This window comes from Salmo trutta, chromosome 28 (genome assembly GCF_901001165.1).
Source record: "Salmo trutta chromosome 28, fSalTru1.1, whole genome shotgun sequence".
Lineage (NCBI taxonomy): Eukaryota > Metazoa > Chordata > Actinopteri > Salmoniformes > Salmonidae > Salmo > Salmo trutta.
In genome coordinates this window covers 22,633,579-22,653,581 of record NC_042984.1, presented here as the reverse complement: position 1 = coordinate 22,653,581, position 20,003 = coordinate 22,633,579, and the positions used below count along the sequence as shown (strand labels likewise).

General features: G+C 41.1%; 1 protein-coding gene across 5 annotated transcripts in view; it reads left to right on the top strand.

Moving 5' to 3' along the window:
• Positions 1–1,570: 1,570 nt before the first annotated feature.
• LOC115165820 (signal peptide, CUB and EGF-like domain-containing protein 3) overlaps positions 1,571–20,003 on the top strand; it is a 113,856-nt gene continuing 95,423 nt past the window's right edge. For 3 of the 5 annotated variants that reach the window (XM_029719225.1, XM_029719226.1, XM_029719223.1), the window contains exon 1: positions 1,571–2,043. In XM_029719225.1, the coding sequence (XP_029575085.1) occupies positions 1,938–2,043 (106 nt within the window). In that variant the 5' untranslated portion in view covers positions 1,571–1,937. The remainder of the gene's footprint in view (positions 2,044–20,003) is intronic. The other 2 variants (XM_029719228.1, XM_029719227.1) reach the window with 1 other exon arrangement.

Below are 20,003 nucleotides of genomic sequence, written 5' to 3'. Positions count from 1 at the left end.
TTTACCACCCAAATATTAATAAGGAGCATTAGACATTGCCAGAAAGTGTCTTCCATCCTGCAAGGCAAAAACAAAGAACAAATACTTAATCAAAGATTAAACTTGGGTTAAAAAAAATAAGAAAGAAACCTTAATGTTCCTCTGTACCTTTGAACTATTGAAAAAAAAAAATACATTTTATCAGCCACAGAGATAACTATCTTTATGGTCAAGCTTTTATCAGATTGTTTGCTATCAAAAGTTTCCGTTATCTTACTAAGCCTGTAGAAAATAGATTTATTTTTAATCTCCAAATCAATTTTAATGCGAGACCCTAATTGCATTTTTGATTAAAGAGAAATAAAACAGGGGAGCTAGAGAACATCATTATTGAGCATTATCTTTCTCAAAACAAATGTAAACTTAAAGCGTAATGCATCAGTACAGCAGATTAAATCCTAGAGGAAATGAAATAAAGTAAGTCTAATACTGATGCAGAGCTGAATCTAATCTCCATGTTCCAATCTCCAGTCTTCTTTTAACTCTTTCAAGATGAAAAGCACCCATGATGCACTGCCATAATGAAAGAACAGGAACATGCTGATTCTTGTTTGCATTTCCTTTTGTTCAGATTGTATTGATTATTTTAAAGAGACAAGGGGGAGGTATAGACTAGCTGCACAACACAAAGACATATTAATTAATGGGACACTTATCCGCTAGGAGGGAAGCAGTATAGGTTTGGCCTGCTGTAAATAAAAAGGAAATGTATCATTTGAGGGGTGTTAACAGGCAGGTGATGGGAAATGTAGGCTGCTTGGAGATATCCATTGCTGGGTTTTAGAAGATGTGAAAACCTATTTGTGAGGTGTGGCCAGGGAAATGTAATACTTGTTCTGTGTCTGCCTTGTGTAGCCTACACCTGGGTATAGCAATAAGCAAATTCAAGTGGTGGTGCAGACAAATTGGACAGGGTACAAACTCATTTGAAAAAGGAGTAGGCCTATGTATACAAAAAGATTATATAAAATGCCAGACTTGTGTTTTTCATTTATGTAAAGCCAGCGGAACAAATATATGAGTAAGATTTGATAATTAAACTGAATCTCCTGCAGGCTATTGCTCAATAGCAGATCATGTCATGGGGTTTATTGCTCTCTAGATCTTTTTGAATGCGATTTGCTCCTGGCTTTTTTTGAGGTGGCAAAAATAGGTAATAATAATTTAGTATGAGAAGCAATCATGGGAGATGGAGTGTCCACGAGAGCTCGCGTAGCACACGCAGGGACTACGACCCGTTCGCGGTCATTGTGAATGGGGAGCTATCAACACAACTCCTTATATTTGACATTATATGTGTCAGTTGCAGGTTTTCATTTAATTTTTTTTCCGCACCGCTCTTTTCCCTTGTCTGTGGGGAAAGTGTCCAAAGTGGTTGTGGTGTGGCGCGCGGTCCATAGATTGCACCCAGAGTTTGACCTTTCGCCCACGGAAGTCTCCTCCGTGACAACCCCCGACTTCGTTCCAACCAGCAGCTGATTGTAAATTCCTGCAGAAAAATAAATACTTGCAAGTAGTTGGAGAAAGAGAGAGAGCGCGTGTGGGAGAGCGAGAGCAGGAGCAATGCGCGGATCCTCATCTCTCCACCCCTTTCCTCCTCTCTGGCTCACTCCATCTCTCTCAAGCGTCCTTCTGCCTCTCTCTTATATTGAAATTGGTCTGGGTCGAACAGGATCACAGAACACCGCTTCTCTATTGCTGCACATTGTCGGGCATTCCGCAAAACCCGATCACTTGAAACACAATAAGCATACACAAAGGAAAGGACATAGTACCACAATATATTGTTAAAGGTGGAACACGTTTTTCTTATAAAAAAAATACCGTCCGTTTGTGCGTGTTAAGCGTTTTAAAGTAGGTGTTTAACTATAACAGTCCAACTACAGTATAAAGTAGCCATGCATCTGCACATTATAATGCGCGCTAGCATTGGATTAGTCGGTTTCTGTCTGCTTGCCTTTGTCCAACAGCCAGCTCGCGCTTCAGGAGGCAAATCCACTCAAGGTACGTTTTCCCATTAAAATACCTTCATTCCTCCAGGTTTTATCTTTCAGACCCTGGGGAGCAGCTATGATTATTTAGTGCAGATTTCATTACCTCAATCCGCTGTGCATTGTGAATTTGTAAGCTAATGCCTGACCAATTTCTAATTGAGTTACAAATTAGTTAATTTTTAAAGATTACACACACACACACACACACCCACCCACCCCAATAAATTCAGCATCTCACAATAAAAAATAAAAAAACGAAGTATGCCTCATTAATCCTATTCAACATTATATTATATTTAAAGAACAGGCACACTGGTAAGCAAATTGAAGCTCTTTTAGTAGGCAGATACAAAATATGTTTATGTATTAAGTACCTAGGAAATTCCACTCTGTTTAAATATTGTTTTGCACTGGCATGTGTCCTGAGATCAGGAAATCGTTTATTCTGTTGCATGCCCAGACTATATTTGTCTCCCCACGATGGTTAAGCTACTGCTGCACTTTTCTGAGACTGGCACAAAAGTGGCAAATTAACCTGTTTTATAGGTCTGATCCAAAACCGTTAATCAATGTTTAAATCCCCCTGACACTCCCGTTTTCTAACCATGAAGATAAACTGGTGACACTTCAAACAACAACAGTGTGAACAGAACAGGTTTGTTGAGAACTTCAAGAACAGAGTAGTTGTTAATGAAAGATGTATTTGTCATTACCAAGCCAAGTATTTGAAAATACTCTGTAACACTCTCATGGAGGAGCAGGGCTCTCCCTAGTCTCTCTGTCAAAGCCTCCACTGAGCTAGGCTACAGTACTGCACTCAGGTTGCTTTCATGTCTTGCCTCCTCTGTTTGATTCATACACAGATTGTGCCTCAAGGCTTTAAGGTGAAAAACTCTAAATCCTCATTGAGTACTCAGACTAAAGATGTTGATGATTATGAGGTTTAGGGTAATGAAAGTCATTGAAAATGCATGCACGATGCAGGTCATAGGACAACATTTTACTTGCAGTTATAAGTCATCCATCCATACAATAAAAGGGCTGAAATAAGTTGCTGCCTGAGTGCTGTTTTCTTACCTGTTTACTATTTCCCGTCTTCTGTCTGTTTCTCTCTTTAAATAATAAGAATATGCTTACTCATGTCAATCTGTAGCAACCAGATCTATATATGCCAGGGACAGAGCACAGTGTGTGTGTGCCAGCCTCAGCAGCTTTGATTATGTTTGGTTATGATTCACACACAGATAGACACAAAAAGACATCCCTCAGCCCGTCAGGCAAGGAGTGTGTGTGTGTGGGGGGGGGGCTATTTAGCATCCTGGGTGGTCGGCCCCCACTTGTGGGAAAACCGAATATTTACATTTTGCAATTATAACTACTTTTTTCTAACTTAATTTCCCACAACATTGATTACACACTTGCTTGTCATGTGGAATGTTACCAGAACAGTGTTATCACTCAGTAATGGCATGCACCTGTTTGTAGCCTAAGTGACATAGCCTGGCAGAGAATGGACTCTGAAAACAGAAGTCTTAAGAGTGGGAGGATAGTCTATGAATAATGTGCAGTTAGTAATATTTGTATGGTTTTTTTTATCTTTAGACATCTGTAAGAGGGAGAGATGAGAAGGAGAGATGAGAGAGGGAGAAAGATGCGATTGAAAAAGATGAGGGGGAGAGAGATGAGATAGAGATGAGATCGAGAGGAGAGATGAGAAAGAGAGAGAGACAGATGAGATCGAGAGGAGAGATGAGAAAGAGAGAGAGAGAGATGAGAGAGACAGATGAGATCGAGAGGAGAGATGAGAGAGAGACCGATGAGATTGTGAGAGATGAGAAACAGATGAGGGAGAGATGAGAAAGAGAGAGAGACACATGAGATCAAGAGGAGAGATGAGAAAGAGAGAGACAGATGAGATCGAGAGGAGAGATGAGAGAGAGAGACAGATGAGATCGAGAGGGAGAGACATGAGATCGAGAGGAGAGATGAGAAAGAGAGAGACAGATGAGATCGAGAGGGAGAGAGATACTGGAACAATAAAAGGTACAATTTGTCAGGTCAATATTGATTCAACAAAGATGTTGGTGACAAGCTCCTTTGTCCTTCATCAAATTAACTAAGGAATATTGTGGAGGATATGGTGAAGAACAGGTAGGAAAATGATGAAGGTTAGAGGTGCAGGTGGAGAGAGAGAAAGCGAGCGAGAAAGGAAAAAGGGAAATAGTGAAGGGGGACAAGGCTAATCACTGAGCCTTTGAGCTAACCTCAAGTCGAAAGTTACTAGCTAGCTAATACAGCACCAAGGCAACCGTTGGTGAGGTCCTGACATGCTGTGGTGCGGTGCAGAGCGGTGGCTGTGTTGGTGTAACCTTTGCTCCTGGGCCCGAGGGTCTCTCTGGAAGGCAAAGCTCCTACTGCAGCCAGGGAGGGAGCCAGAGGCAGCAGCCCTCAGCCACAATGTGGAATCAACCAGCCCTGGCCTGGAGGGAGCGACTCAACAAAATGAGGCCAGAGTGGAGTGAGGGAGGGAGGCCTAGAAGTGGTGTGTCTTCCACAAAGAATGGGCTGGAAGGAAGGCCAGCGGTTCCCCCCCTCCCTTTTGCTTTTATCCCTCTTCTTTGTTTGCTTTGTCTTCTTTTTCTTTCCTTTATACTAAATGAATTAGTCATGTCTGATTCCACCGTCTGCCATAGGCTATGGCTGTGTGTGTGTGTGTTACAGACATGCACAAGCTCTATTTAATGGGGCTCCTATTCCTCATTTTGTTATCCTCTAGTTGTAAATCATTAAACATGTCCGGTCCTCATACATTCTCTGTCGTGGAAGGTGAAGATGTTAATAGATTTGCATTGCTTTTCTTAGCAAATATTGCAGGCATTTACCTGTGAAAGTCAAAGCTGTACAATTAATGAAGATGTCAAATACCGACATCTCTTGTGATCTCTTGGTAATGGTTCCTGGTAACCACATATGAAGCCACATGAAAATATCTGTTTAAATGGTGCTTTTCTTCCTGCTCAGCTTTCTGGGCTTGGACCACCCTAAGAACACCACAGAAGAAGAATGCAACTATTGTGGAGACAACATTCTATTCTCTGTGATCATCGTGGACCATGGCCAGTCCTTTCCCACTTTGGCACACATCTCATCACATTCACTCTTAGGTGCTGGCTGTGAGCATTCATTTGTCTAGACAGCAGTGGTATTTGTTGTGCTATTACAGTACTGTTATCTACTCACAGAGTGGATATGTGCCGTAAAGCGTACTGATGCAAAAGTCCCTTTCAGTTTGCCAAGGTATTAGGGACAAGGGGGTGTTGGCATATCTATTTGACACGCAGAACACTTTTTCTTTATTATTTACTCAATATAGCTCCAGGTCACATATTCAAATGGTTGTATGAAATGACATTTACATCTCTTTAGATATTTGCTGCTGATGTGTATGTTTTTCTCTTTGCTGTCCTTTTCTTCTTTTTAATCAATACATCACGGTCGTCATGGAACCCTGTCAGGGTCATTGATCTTCATGAGTGTAGAGGAGACAATCAATTTCCCTGTGCTTTGCCACTCTGAGAATGGATATTCGGATGCGACGTGCCTGAGAAGTGGTGCTCCGATACCACTGGACATGTTGTTACAGAGCAGCTGAGTGAACGGAGGGAGATCATAATCTTTGCAGTGGTTGAGTGGTTCAAACGATTGATTACAGTTCCGTCCAAGACAAATATACAGTCTGAATAGTGAACATGGCTTTGATCTTTAAGGACATGTGGTGATGACGTTAGGACGAGCATAGATCTGATACTGGTCTAGTTTGCATATTGATATACACTGACTGTACAAAACATTAAGAACACCTACTCTTTCCATGACAGACTGACCAGGTGAATCCAGGTGAAAGCTATGATCCCTCATTGATGTCACCTGTTAAATCCACTTCAATCCGTGTACATGAAGGGGTGAAGACAGGTTAAAGAAGGATTTTTAAGCCTTGAGACAATTGAGACATGGATTGTGTATGTGTGCCATTCATGGGCAAGACAAAATATGTAAGTGCCGGTCTGGACTAGGGCTGTTGCGGTCTTATTACCACCACACTGGCAGTCATGAGTCATGACCGCAGTAAAATTCCACAAGACCGTTGAGTCAAGGTAATCTCCTGTTATGCACTCTGGACATGCTTTGGTAGTACCCAACTTGCTAACGACCATCAGGTTCTAATGGCCTGCTACTCAGGGCTCTATTGTCCTTCCATCAGGTCCTAATGGCCTGGTACTCAGGGCTCTATTGTCCCTCCATCAGGTTCTAATGGCCTGGTACTCAGGGCTCTATTGTCCCTCCATCAGGTTCTAATGGCCTGGTACTCAGGGCTCTATTGTCCTTCCATCAGGTCCTAATGGCCTGGTACTCAGCCTGCTATTTTCCCTCTAACTACTCTGACATCAATGCAAATACAACTAAAATCAAACACTTATCATCAAAACATCATCATGCTTTTAAAACTCACCTCACTATGATGATCAATTTGAAGTAAGAAGTTCAACAGCAGGTTGAAACTGAGTGGAAAACATGGTCGTTGTGGATGTTGTTTCAAAGCCAAACACAATGAAATGGACAGTGCTTTCTAAGGTGATGATTCATTCAAAACAACCATATGTGTATTAGAGCTTATGCATACGCATAGGCTTATGAGCCCAAGCCCCCCCAAAAAACGGAATTAAAATGATGATTGTGCCGTTACCGCATATTACGCATCTCATTAAAACATAAAACAAAACTGATTTAAGATGTCTTTGGTACATAATTGGTCTAGCCTATACTCCAAAATTAAAACAAATTACTCAAATTAAACACATTTGAGTAATCACCTTTGAGTGTGGACTGTATTATTATGCATACTGGATGGCCTGGTTACAATATGCCATGCTACAAAATGTCGATCTGAGTCTTGGAGAGAATGTGTAGCCCTAGGCCATGCTGTTGGTTCATAGTTTGTGCAGGGCAATTTTGAATAGCCTAGTAATAGGGATTTTTTTCAGATTTTCATAATTAATTGGGTGACACATTTTTAGCTATACAGAATATCTCACCACTATGCATTTCCATCTCCACTTTCTACTTTATTCCTTTCTCGAGCCCGCAGAGGGGCTCAAATATTTTTGTTGTGAAAACATGTTACTGTCGATGTTCCCAAACAGATTTCACTTGGTTTCCCAAATGAAGCACTGGGTAGCTGCAGCAACAATGTTTGAGAGCCCATGACATACAGAGTTTGGGTGGAATATCAGCTGTTGCGCAGCGAGAGCATGCTCCTCAAACAGTGGTTGATGCATGGAGTGAAATAAGTGTTTTTATATTTATTTCTCAGCTGCTCATATTAAGCACATGCTCCACTACTGTATAAAACCGAAGTAGCCTACCTGGAAAAAATGGACCAGCAGAAAGTGCGCAGCCTCCATTTGATATTGGAGTGCATACAGATGACATGTCGTTTTTCCCCTGCCCGGTTCCTGTCCATTTGATAACGGGCCATTCTAAATCAAAACCTTCACATACAGTACCAGTCAAAAGTTTGGACACACCTACTCATTCAAGGTTTTTTCTTTATTTTTTACTATTTTCTATACTGTAGAATAATAGTGATAATAATAATATGGACTTGGTCTTTTACCACCCCTACTTTGTCACAACACAAATGATTGGCTGAAATGCATTAAGAAGGAAAGAAATTCCACACATTACCTTTTAACAAGGCACAACTGTTAATTGAAATGCATTCCAGGTGACTACATTATGAAACTGGTGGAGAGAATGCCAAGAGTGTGCAAAGCTGTCATCAAGGCAAAGGGTGGCTTTTGAAGAATCTCAAATATAAAATATATTTTGATTTGTTTAACACTTTTTTGGTTACTACATGATTCCATGTGTGTTTTTTCATAGTTTTGATGTCTTCACTATTAGCCTAATCAAATCAAATCAAAGTTTATTTGTCACGTATGCCGAATACAACAGGTGTAGACCTTACAGTGAAATGCTTACTTACAGGCTCTAACCAATAGTGCAAAAAAGGTGTTAGGTGAACAATAGGTAAGTAAAGAAATAAAACAACAGTAAAAAGACAGGCTATATACAGTAGCGAGGCTATAAAAGTAGCGAGGCTACATACAGACACCGGTTAGTCAGGCTGATTGAGGTAGTATGTACATGTAGATATGGTTAAAGTGACTATGCATAAATGATGAACAGAGAGTACAATGTAGAAAATAGTAAAAATAAAGAAAAACTCTGAAATGAATAGGTGTGTCCAAACTTTTGACTGATACTGTATTAGTAAAGACAAGATTCAATTGAGAATAGTATGATGGGTGAAAATATGATCCCTTGATGAGAGAACAGCTGTGCAGCCAGAGGCAAGGAACAGAGCCCAAGCTTTTTTTGCTTCTTTCTCAAACCATCAATAGACTATTGTCACATCATGCAGCCCATATATTTTTTGATTTCTAAGACATTCTACATTTTGTATCATTCACAACCAAAGTTGCCAAATAACTTTAAATCTACCTGTTTCAAATGATCACTTCTACGCTCAATAAACGTGTTTATGTTAATTAATGGTCAATTACCTTGAGACCGGCAGTCTTTTGACAATAACCGGCTGACAAAATTTCATGACCACCAAAGCTCTAGTCTGGAACGAACCAAATCTGATCCAAACATAGACATCTATGATTGGTTAGAGTTGGTCCGGACTGAACAAAAAAACCAATGTGGAAATCCATGCCAGTCCGGAGTGCACCAAAAAAAGACGTTGGCGTCGGTCCGCGCTTACTGAGGTGTAGCCTACAGTGTTCCCTGAAATAGAATTTTAGAAATGCCCTTTTATTTGGTAAGCCTACCATTTGTAAAACACCCAAAAAAGACGCCCGGACAGGACCAAATTAAGACGTCCAGTAGACATTGGCTTGTGCTTATTAGGGTGTAGCAACCATGTCAGTCGTAATGGAATTTTATGAACGCTTATCCACGTGGTAGGCCCACCGTTTGTAAAACAGGCCTATGCATTGGTGTTATTAGTCCTGATTCCCATGACTAATCATTGTGGGTATTTAAGCTCTGAATATCAGCTAACCAACTTTATGAGGAGTTATCGTGAGCCTACTTGCAATGTGTTTACACAGCGGGGACTGCAGAAGTATTTTCTTCTTCGCTATTTTCTTCTTCTTTTATCAATTTGTCAAAAATTTACGGATACAAACTTGAAACCCATGATCTTGATAATGGGGTGAAACTTGTGGAAACAGTTGTGATTGTCCATTCCATATTGTTCATTTTACTCTGACCTGTCCAGTTTTTAGGATATGTTGTTTGTTTTACATCACAGTGCATTTTTTATTTGATTGAGCGCCATTTGGGTTGATCTGGAAAACCTCCATGATGAAAAAAGTGTCCATCTCTTCCAATTTTTCAGATCTGAAGACTCATAGTCATTCGATCAATAATATAATACTCTTAGCAAAAATGTTCATCTTTAATTTACAATCTGTAGAAAATAGAAAGGTTCAGAAGAGAGAATAGAAAGGTTCAGAACTTTTGTGAAACATCACAGCACAGTTGAAAAATATATGACAAATAGAAATCAAAACTGGATGGTGTTCAGAGATAGATGGGAGGGGTTGAGGGGAGCTGAAGGGTGGGACTAAAAATAACAACAACAAAAAAGAGAACTATTGTAAAATATACTGTGTCTGTAAAATGTATATAATATTTATAAGCTGGAAGCAGAATCGTAAGTGTTGTTGTCCATTACTTTACTCCAATTAAGGGAGGGGTGGTAGGGTTAAGGGAAATAATATACATTCAAATATACAGTTGAAGTCGGAAGTTTACATACACCTTAGCCAAATTTTAGTTTTTCAGTTTTTCACAATTCCTGACATTTAATCCTAGTAAAAAATTCCCTGTCTTAGGTCAGTTAGGATCACCACTTTATTTTAAGAATGTGGAATGTCAGAATAATAGTAGAGAGAATGATTTATTTTAGCTTTTATTTCTTTTATCATATTCCCAGTGGGTCAGAAGTTTACATACACTCAATTAGTATTTGGTAGCATTGCCTTTATATTGTTGAACGTGGGTCAAATGTTTCGGGTAGCCTTCCACAAGCTTCCCACAATACGTTGGGTGAATTTTGGCCCATTCCTCCTGACAGGAAACCAAACTGAGTTTAAATGTATTTGGCTAAGGTATATGTAAACTTCCGACTTCAACTGTATATTTAAAATAATATATTTGCAGGATTGGAAATGATGCAGACAATTTCAATTGATAGAAGTCACAATCTATTTGCAATAAAACATTTTTTTTTTTTTTAAATTGTCATACATTTTATCTCCTACAGAAAAAGCAACATAATCTTTCTACCATATCCTATATCTGCTACATGATTTATGTTAGATGATTTTTGGACTAAACGTTGGTGGAGCGCTGCAAAGATGGGTCTCTCCAACAGCAACCTGGAGAGGCGTGCTGGGAATGGACAAGCAAAATATTTTGCCCCCCTTGGCTTTGACAAAGTGGGAATTGCTTATCACAGGGCGGCATCAACACTCACCTAAAAAGCCCATATGCCACTGGTTGAGAGAAATTGCCATTGTTTTTGGCCAGAATCATGTGAGGTTTTATGTGTGGTTGTTTGTGGTCGTCTTGGTCAGTTTAGCTCATAAAATGCCGCCCTCGTTAATCTGCAGCATAATCCTGCCTAATGAGCGGGCCGGCCGTGGTGTTTATTGTCTATGATGCTATTGTTTCTAAGTTTCTCTTTGACAGAGGTTCTAGAGGGGCGTAGTGTAGGCAAAGCATGGTAGAGAACAACACAATCAGCCAGTTAGCATGCATGTTTACAGCCATGTGTAAAAACTGGGCTGTCTGGCACAGGCCATGACCCAGGCCAGTTCTGTGGCCCCACCACTGGCCAGTCTCTTGCTTTCATCCTGGCTGCTGGAATGTAAAACCAATACACTTCCTCCTTGCCAACGGTGTGTGAAATATTTAAAGTGTCAGAACTAGGGAAATACTGTATGGGATCACTATTCTTTCTCTGTGACTGATCCACTCTTGGTTACTAAAGAGAAAATGTCAGAAGCGTTCACAGCAAATGTATAGATTTGGCCTGGGTGAAGGGGTAACATTTTTGTTGTTATTGTGTTGGAAAAACACAAGTCTGTTTGCTCTAAGGTGTTTGTTACACTCTAGGTTGTTAAGAAGACACTGCTTGGGTTAGCCAATGAAAACGGTTTGCCAGTACGCAGTGTTGTCAGACACAGGGTCAAATTAATCGTCAGGATTTGGGGCTCCCTCCAAAAGAGAAATATGTATTAAGTTATATGAAATAAGTTATTTAGATTTAATTTGTGAGAAGCCTTCTGGAGTCGGTTTGGGGGTTTGACTGAAGTAGTGCTCCTGCCTTGGTATCTGAGCCTTGTTCTGGATGTGTGAGATTGTGTCTGCAGGTTTGGGTTGTCATGGGGCATTCAGAACCTGCCCACTGCCCAGGGGAAGCAATCAGGTCTGGGTTGTCATGGGGCATTCAGAGCCTGCCCACTGCCCAGGGGAAGCAATCAGGTTTTTTACACGCCTCATAACTCTGTCATGGCACCTTTTCTTCTCCCCTGGAGCAGAGGAACCACTTTATCAGCACCCAGCAGATCAACCCCACAATGCCAGCGCTCTAGCACTCCTATGCTCAATTAGGATGGTCTTAATGCTGACAGAGGGGTAGCTTCTACATGGACAGGACAGGACAGTGAAAATCTGTCCCAACATACACACTCACCCTCCCTCCCTTCCTACATAAATACATGGACAAGCACGTGAAAACACCAACATTTACTGACAAGATTACACTCAACACACACATGAAGACACACAAATCCAAATAATGGGGCCAGACTCAGGCTGTTCCTCTACACCCTCCCAAACTGAGACCCCTAGCTCTTAGAAGCCCATTTATTTATTGGGCTGTAATGTAAAAAGTGTGCTTCAAATGAGGCCTGTAATACTTGTTCTCTGCGCTGTGGTGGGACATCTGATAGCTCTCTCTCTCTCTGTCTCTCTCTCTCTCTCTCTCTCTCTCTCTCTCTCTGTCTTTCTGTTTCTCTCTCTCTCTCTCTCTCTCTCTCTCTCTCTCTCTCTCTCTCTCTCTCTCTCTCTCTCTCTGTGCTGTTTGTTCTCTGTGCGGAGGCGCTGACAGCGTCCCCATCGGTTAGTGGGAGGATATAGAACATAGTTGATGGTACACTGAACCCAGGCCCTGAGCCCTGGGCCTGAGCCACTCAACAACCCCCTCTTCAAAGTGCTGATGGCTCCAGCAAGGAGAGGAGAGTTTCCAAGCGACTGGATGGCCGGCCTGTCCGTCCCCCGTTAGGAGCCGACAGCTGGGGCTGCTCTCAGATCATTAATCCCCCCATTTTTCTGTTCCATGACTCACTGATTGGCAATGGTGTGATCCACTGAGTGAGTGTCTGCTCTGTGGGATTGTCTGCTTTAGTTCTCTGTTCTCTCCACTACTAAGGCTCAACATGGTTCGAGTGGAGAGGAGTGGAGTGGAGAACAGAGGAGAGCCTTGCTGCCATTGTCCCCGACGTTCCTCCTCCTTACACCTCTTTCTCCTGAGACCCCTTTGGCCTGGCCTAATAATGCAGCTGCGCCTCTCTTTGAATTTTGGGGTCAGTGAGGGACGTCATTAGGCTGGTCTGTGGTGGTCAGTCAGTCAGTTTTGTTGGAGGGGGGTTGGGGGCCCAGAGAGAGTCCTGTTTACAGACTGCTTGTGTTTACATTCCTTGAGGTTAGCGCCAGCTTTGGGGACTGCTGTATATGAAAGGAAATGCTCTTATTCTGCTTAGTAATGGAAAAACACAACACATCAAGGAATGTTTTGTATGAAAAAAACTAGCTCATTTATTTGGTGCAGTACATGGAGTTTGGCTGAAGCTTTTTAGGTCTGAAACGACAGTGGTGGCGTCACTAATAAAACTGACACTTCCTCGGTGAGAGGAGTCATGAGAAAAGCTGTGATCTTCTCAAATTGAGGATAATTGTAGAAAGATATCCCAGGATGTTAACACTTTATACTGTATATAAACCCTATAGCTCGAAGTCTGTGCCAGACGTTGCACTACCCCATTCGACAACCAATATCTTCCATGTACTCTTAAATGAACAGTTTTCTTCTTTATTTCCCTTTTATTTTATCTTTAGTAGTGTGTTGATAGTTCTATTAGGAGAAGCCAGATGGACTGTCTCACATTGCATTGCTGTTCATGTGAAACAGAGATGTCTAATGGATGTCAGTCACACGTCAAAATTAACAATCATTCCATATACGGTAGTGTTTGTCTCTGATGACACTTTTATGTAATTAGAACGATTTGAGCACAGTGAAGAATGCGTTCTACTTCTACTTGAATTTAGGGCTGACCCCATTTAGTCGACTGGTTGATTGCTTGGTCGATAGGCTGTTGGTCGACCAAGATTTCTTTAGTCAAGCAGTCGCAAATGCAAAAAAAAATTCCCGGTCCACAAGACACATGTCTGATTCGCGCCTGTCTCAGTGGGCTAATCCATGCGGAGGCCACGGGGATGGCACAGTCCATCACTCTAAGACATGTGTTCCTGAAATTGTATATGGTTATATTATGTCAAAATAATGGTGCAACGATAATATGTCGAATATTATTTCATAACAAATGTGCTTTCTCCCGGTGTTGGATACGGCCACTGTCCGCGGTTCTGAAACATATTCCTTAGTTCCCAGTAGAATTGGCGCCTTTCCCTATGTTGCTATGTGCATAACAGCAAAGTTAACCAGCATATTGGGATTTACAACAATGCGGCGGAGGCAGCAGCAGCAGAGATGAGGAAACAGCCCTTGCCTTAGCCTAATTGTCTAAGAAAATTGAGGAGAGAGGAAACCCCAATTTAATTAGCTCTGTAATCAATAATCAAGTGTTAAATGTGCCTGGCTTTATAAATCATCCATATATATCTAGAGAAATAAGAAATCTGGCTTCTGTTGCCTGTTTTAGTGTTTGTTTAATAGCCGATTGATTCTGTGAGCACCAAGCCTCATGCAAATGCAAAATGTCGGCTATAGTAATTTCACAGATTCGGCTGTTTTGAATCTTTGCTATGCTGTAATAAAGGCTTTACCATTTTTTTCTCTCGATAGAACAGACTGGTATTACTTATAATTTATTTCGATTGTTTCACTGTTCCAAACATGCAGAAAAATGACATTGTAATCTAACAGCACCTGTTTGTCACACATAATATACACAAAGCTCTCGCTCCTATACCCTCCTTTTTCTTGATCTTGTTATTGTTATGAGAACATTTATCATTATGATCATCATTATAATAATCATTAATGTCGTTATCATTAGTAGGCTGAGTATAGTATCCTTGTATAACCACCATCGAGCTGTAGGACTAAGAGCGCCTCCTGTTTAGTCTTAATAACCTAACTAACTTAGGCCCATATTTCAAAAAATAGGCTACTGTATCAATCAATCAAGCATTCATTCGTTCATGCCATCACACAGCATACGAGATATTCATGCTTTGAAATGCAATCAAGCATTTTAGTTTTACAATTAAATAATAAAGGGAGCTTTGAATAATTTGCCAAACCAATAAATATATATGAACAGTCTCTGGTAGACTTATTTATTTACTGTTGTTTACACTAATGCAAATGGTAATATTGTAATCAAACAGCAACTGTTTGGCACACATAATACTCACACAATGCCTGCTCCTATACCCTCCTTCATCTGGATCTGCAGTAGTTTCCACAACTATGTCAAATGTCTTCCACAGATCTGACTTCCCCTTTTTTCCTCCCAAGCAACCAGTAAACAAACATTTGCCCGTTTCGAGTTTCTTTTTCACGTCTTCCGCATTCATTTTGCCGTCGACATTACTGTTTTTGGAGTTTGTCATAACCAATTTATTGATGTAATTATGATAGGCTATCGGTCGGCCCTATTGGTCACATGCATGCGATGCTTACATGTTTCATGTAAAGAGAGCAGGGTTGAGGGAATAGGGAATGTTTTTCCTAAACAAATGAGGGATTTTGGTAGCAGAACTTTTCAGTCAGAAACAAGTAAGAAACGAATGTTGCAGCTCCAGCACGGACAGCGCAATAAACACTTCCTGTGCTGGGGTGCCTTTTCCCTGCAGTAGGGAGGAGAGCAATAAACACTTCCTGTGCTGGGGTGCCTTTTCCCTGCAGTAGGGAGGAGAGAGCAAGACAACGTGCGCCAGTCACACAGACTCTCCCTGTCATTTTTTTTAACACAGTGTGACCATCGGGCTCTTTCTTGAGTCATTTGTGTGTCTTAATTATTTAATCAAGCAGTGTGCTTAAAGCATCAGACAAGCTCAGTGCATATGTAGTTGATTTTATTCAAACACATAGGGTGTGTCTGCCTCTATGTGGAAAAATAAGTTTCAATATTTCGACCAATCGATTGATCGAAATAACAGGATGACTCTCGGTCGACCAAGAGTTTTTTTTAGTCGGGGACAGCCCTAATAGAATTTCACTCATCTGGCATTAATTCCTTGAGCTGTATACACTGAGTGTACAAAACATTAGGAATGCCTTCCTAATATTGAGTTTCACCCCCATTTGCCCTCAGAACAGCCTCAATTCGTCGGGCATGGACTACAAGGTGTTGAAAGTGTTCCACAGGGATGCTGGCCCATGTTGACTCCAATGCTTTCCACTGTTGTGTCAAGTTGGCTGGATGTCATTTGGGTGGTGGACCATTCTTGATACACATGGGAAACTGTTAAGCGTGAAAAACCCAGCAGCGTTACAGTTCTTGACACACTCAAACCCGTGCGCCTGGCACCTACTACCCCATTGAAAGGCACTTAAATCTTTTGTCTTGCCCTTTCACTCTCTGAATGGCACACATACACAATCCATGTCTCATTTGTCTTAAGTCTTAAAAATCCTTCTTTAACCTGTCTCCTCACCTTCATCTACACTGATTGAAGTGGATTTAACAAGTGACATCAATAAGGGATCATAGCTTTCACCTGGATTCACCTGGTCAGTCTATGTCATGTACACACAGGGTATGTCAGATAAGAACTGCCATGCTCTACTTGCACACAGAAAGTCATTCCCTTTATACTTCATAGTTTGACAGGAAGCAACTAAAAAATATCAGACTAACAGTTCTGCTGTAATTGCTATGTTGCCCTCTTTATCGTTGGTACTGTATCTTGCTAAAGCAGCCGCCAATTAATTTAATTGCTGTGTGCACAGGGGAGAGTGTCATGTCAGTTAGCGCTGGCTGTATAGATATAAGGTATATAACAGCAAAATAAGGTAAATACCAACACTATCAAGTATATAACAACACTATTGGGTATATAGCAGCACTATAAGGTATATAACGACACTGTAAGGTACATAACAGCAATATAAGGTATATAACGGCACTATAAGGTATAAAACAGCAATATAAGGTATAGTGAGGGATGTTACAGTATATACCTTATATTACTGTTATATATGTTATAGTGTTGTTATATATCTTATAGTGCTGCTATATATCTTATGCTATATACCTTATAGTGAGTGCTGTTACAGTATATACAGTATATAGTATAAGGTATATAACAGCACTATAAGGTATATAACAACACTATAAGGTATATAACAGCTATATAAGGTTTAAACTGTAACAGCACTCACTATAAGGTATATAGTATAAGGTATATAACAACACTATAAGGTATATAGCAGCATTATAAGGTCTATAGTATAAGGTAAATAACAACACTATAAGGTATATAACAACAATATAAGGTATATAGCAGAACTATAAGGTATTCTCCGCTATGCAATCTGGTTTCAGAGCTGGTCATGGGTGCACCTCAGCCACGCTCAAGGTCCTAAACGATATCTTAACCGCCATCGCTAAGAAACAATAATGTGCAGCCGTATTCATTGACCTGGCCAAGGCTTTCGACTCTGTCAATCACCACATCCTCATCGGCAGACTCAACAGCCTTGGTTTCTCAAATGATTGCCTCGCCTGGTTCACCAACTACTTCTCTGATAGAGTTCAGTGTGTCAAATCGGAGGGCCTGTTGTCCGGGCCTCTGGCAGTCTCTATGGGGGTGCCACAGGGTTCAATTCTTGGGCCGACTCTTTTCTCTGTATACATCAATGATGTCGCTCTTGCTGCTGGTGAGTCTCTGATCCACCTCTACACAGACGACACCATTCTGTATACTTCTGGCCCTTCTTTGGACACTGTGTTAACTACCCTCCAGATGAGCTTCAATGCCATACAACTCTCCTTCTGTGGCCTCCAACTGCTCTTAAATACAAGTAAAACTAAATGTATGCTCTTCAACCGATCGCTGCCTGCACCTGCCCGCCCGTCCAGCATCACTACTCTGGATGGTTCTGACTTAGAATATGTGGACAACTACAAATACCTAGGTGTCTGGTTAGACTGTAAACTCTCCTTCCAGACTCACATCAAACATCTCCAATCCAAAGTTAAATCTAGAATTGGCTTCCTGTTTTCGCAACAAAGCATCTTTCACTCATGCTGCCAAACATACCCTCGTAAAACTGACCATCCTACCGATCCTCGACTTCGGCGATGTCATTTACAAAATAGCCTCCAATACCCTACTCAATAAATTGGATGCAGTCTATCACAGTGCCATCCATTTTGTCACCAAAGCCCCATATACTACCCACCACTGCGACCTCTACGCTCTCGTTAGCTGGCCCTCGCTTCATACTCGTCGCCAATCCCACTGGCACCAGGTCATCTACAAGACCCTGCTAGGTAAAGTTCCCCCTTATCTCAGCTCACTGGTCACCATAGCAGCACCCACCTGTAGCACGCACTCCAGCAGGTATATCTCTCTGGTCACCCCCAAAGCCAATTTCTCCTTCGGCCGCCTCTCCTTCCAGTTCTCTGCTGCCAATGACTGGAACGAACTACAAAAATCTCTGAAACTGGAAACACTTATCTCCCTCACTAGCTTTAAGCACCAGTTGTCAGAGCAGCTCACAGATTACTGCACCTGTACATAGCCCATCTATAATTTAGCCCAAACAACTACCTCTTCCCCTACTGTATTTATTTATTTATTTATTTATTTTGCTCCTTTGCACCCCATTATTTCTATTTCTACTTTGCACTTCCTTCCACTGCAAATCTACCATTCCAGTGTTTTACTTGCTATATTGTATTTACTTCGCCACCATGGCCTTTTTTGCCTTTACCTCCCTTATCTCACCTCATTTGTTCACTTTGTATATAGACTTATTTTTCTACTATATTATTGACTGTATGTTTGTTTTACTCCATGTGTAACTCTGCGTTGTTGTATGTGTCAAACTGCTTGCTTTATCTTGGCCAGGTCGCAATTGTAAATGAGAACTTGTTCTCAACTTGCCTACCTGGTTAAATAAAGAAAAAAATAAATATAGTATAAGGTATATAACAACACTGTAAGGTAATTAACAACACTGTAAGGTATATAGCAGCACTATAAGGTATATAACAACACTATAAGGTATGTAGTATAAGGTATATAACAGCACTATAAGGTATATAACAACATTTTAAGGTATATAACAGCACCATAAGGTATATTATAAACTGGGTGGTTCGAGCCTTGAATGCTGATTGGCTGACAGCATATGGTATGTCAGACCGTATACCACAGGTATGACAAAACATTTATTTTTACTGCTCTAATTACGTTGGTAACAAGTTTATAATAACAATAAGGCACCTCGGGGGTTTGTGGTATATGGCCATTATACCACGGCTAAGGTCTGTATCCAGGCACTCCTCGTTGCGTTGTGCATAAGAACATCCCTTAGCCGTGGTATATTGGCCATATACCACACCCCCTCGGGCCTCATTACTTAATTACAGCACTATAAGATATATAACAGCTTTATCAGGCATATAACAGCACTATGAGGTATATAACAGCAAAATAAGCTATATAGTATAAGGTATATGTCATGACTGTCCTGTGAGGCTCCAAGTAGGTCAGATCAGCTTTGCAATAAATAGCCTCAACCAAACCCGCTCTCACCCACAGAGGGGGGACAAGGGAACTGGTGGGGGTTGACAGTTCACTCCCTGTTGTAATCAAGGACAGAACATTCAGCTCTCTCCCTCTCCAATGTTCACCAGAGGAATGTGTCTTCGTTTGAACACTAATGTCATATTATGTGTTATTTTGTTATTTAGTCAAAAACAAATGTTATAAAGGAAATACTGTAACTTGAAAAGAGTGAAGTGTCCATCCGATGCGTTGTGCCATAAGAGATAAGAGTTTTACATAACTTTGCACAGTGACAAACCACGCCCCTGAGTGAGGTCAGAAAGCGTGTCAGCCTGACGGAACCTCCCTTTCTAACAAACTGTATAAAATGATGGGTTAAGAATTAACCTATCAGACCAGAGAGACGTTGAGCTGCAGCTCACGTTTAAAGTGGTTTGAACTCTGAAATCTCAACACGAGGTAGAAACGATAAAGTCACCTCCCGGACAATCACTGGTACAGCTAATTAGCTATCTTAAGTAAAGTATCAAGAAAAGCAAATTTGGGATCAAGTTGGGTTAAATCAAGCAAGTGGGATCATTCTACTACAAATCACCGTAGTATGCTACTCTCACACTGAGAACCATCGACACGGCTGGCTAGACTATCTTCAAAGAAGCATCTTCCCGAACAAATGGAAGTAGAATATACTGTAGTTTTGTTCAGGACTACACAACAAGTCACCAGATCCCAGACGACTGTAGAGGAGAACAATAGAAGACGGGTGGGGACCCCTTTGGACAATCAGAGCCTTAGCGTGCCGTGTAAAGGCCCAACAAACCCCCTTTCCAAGAAGGC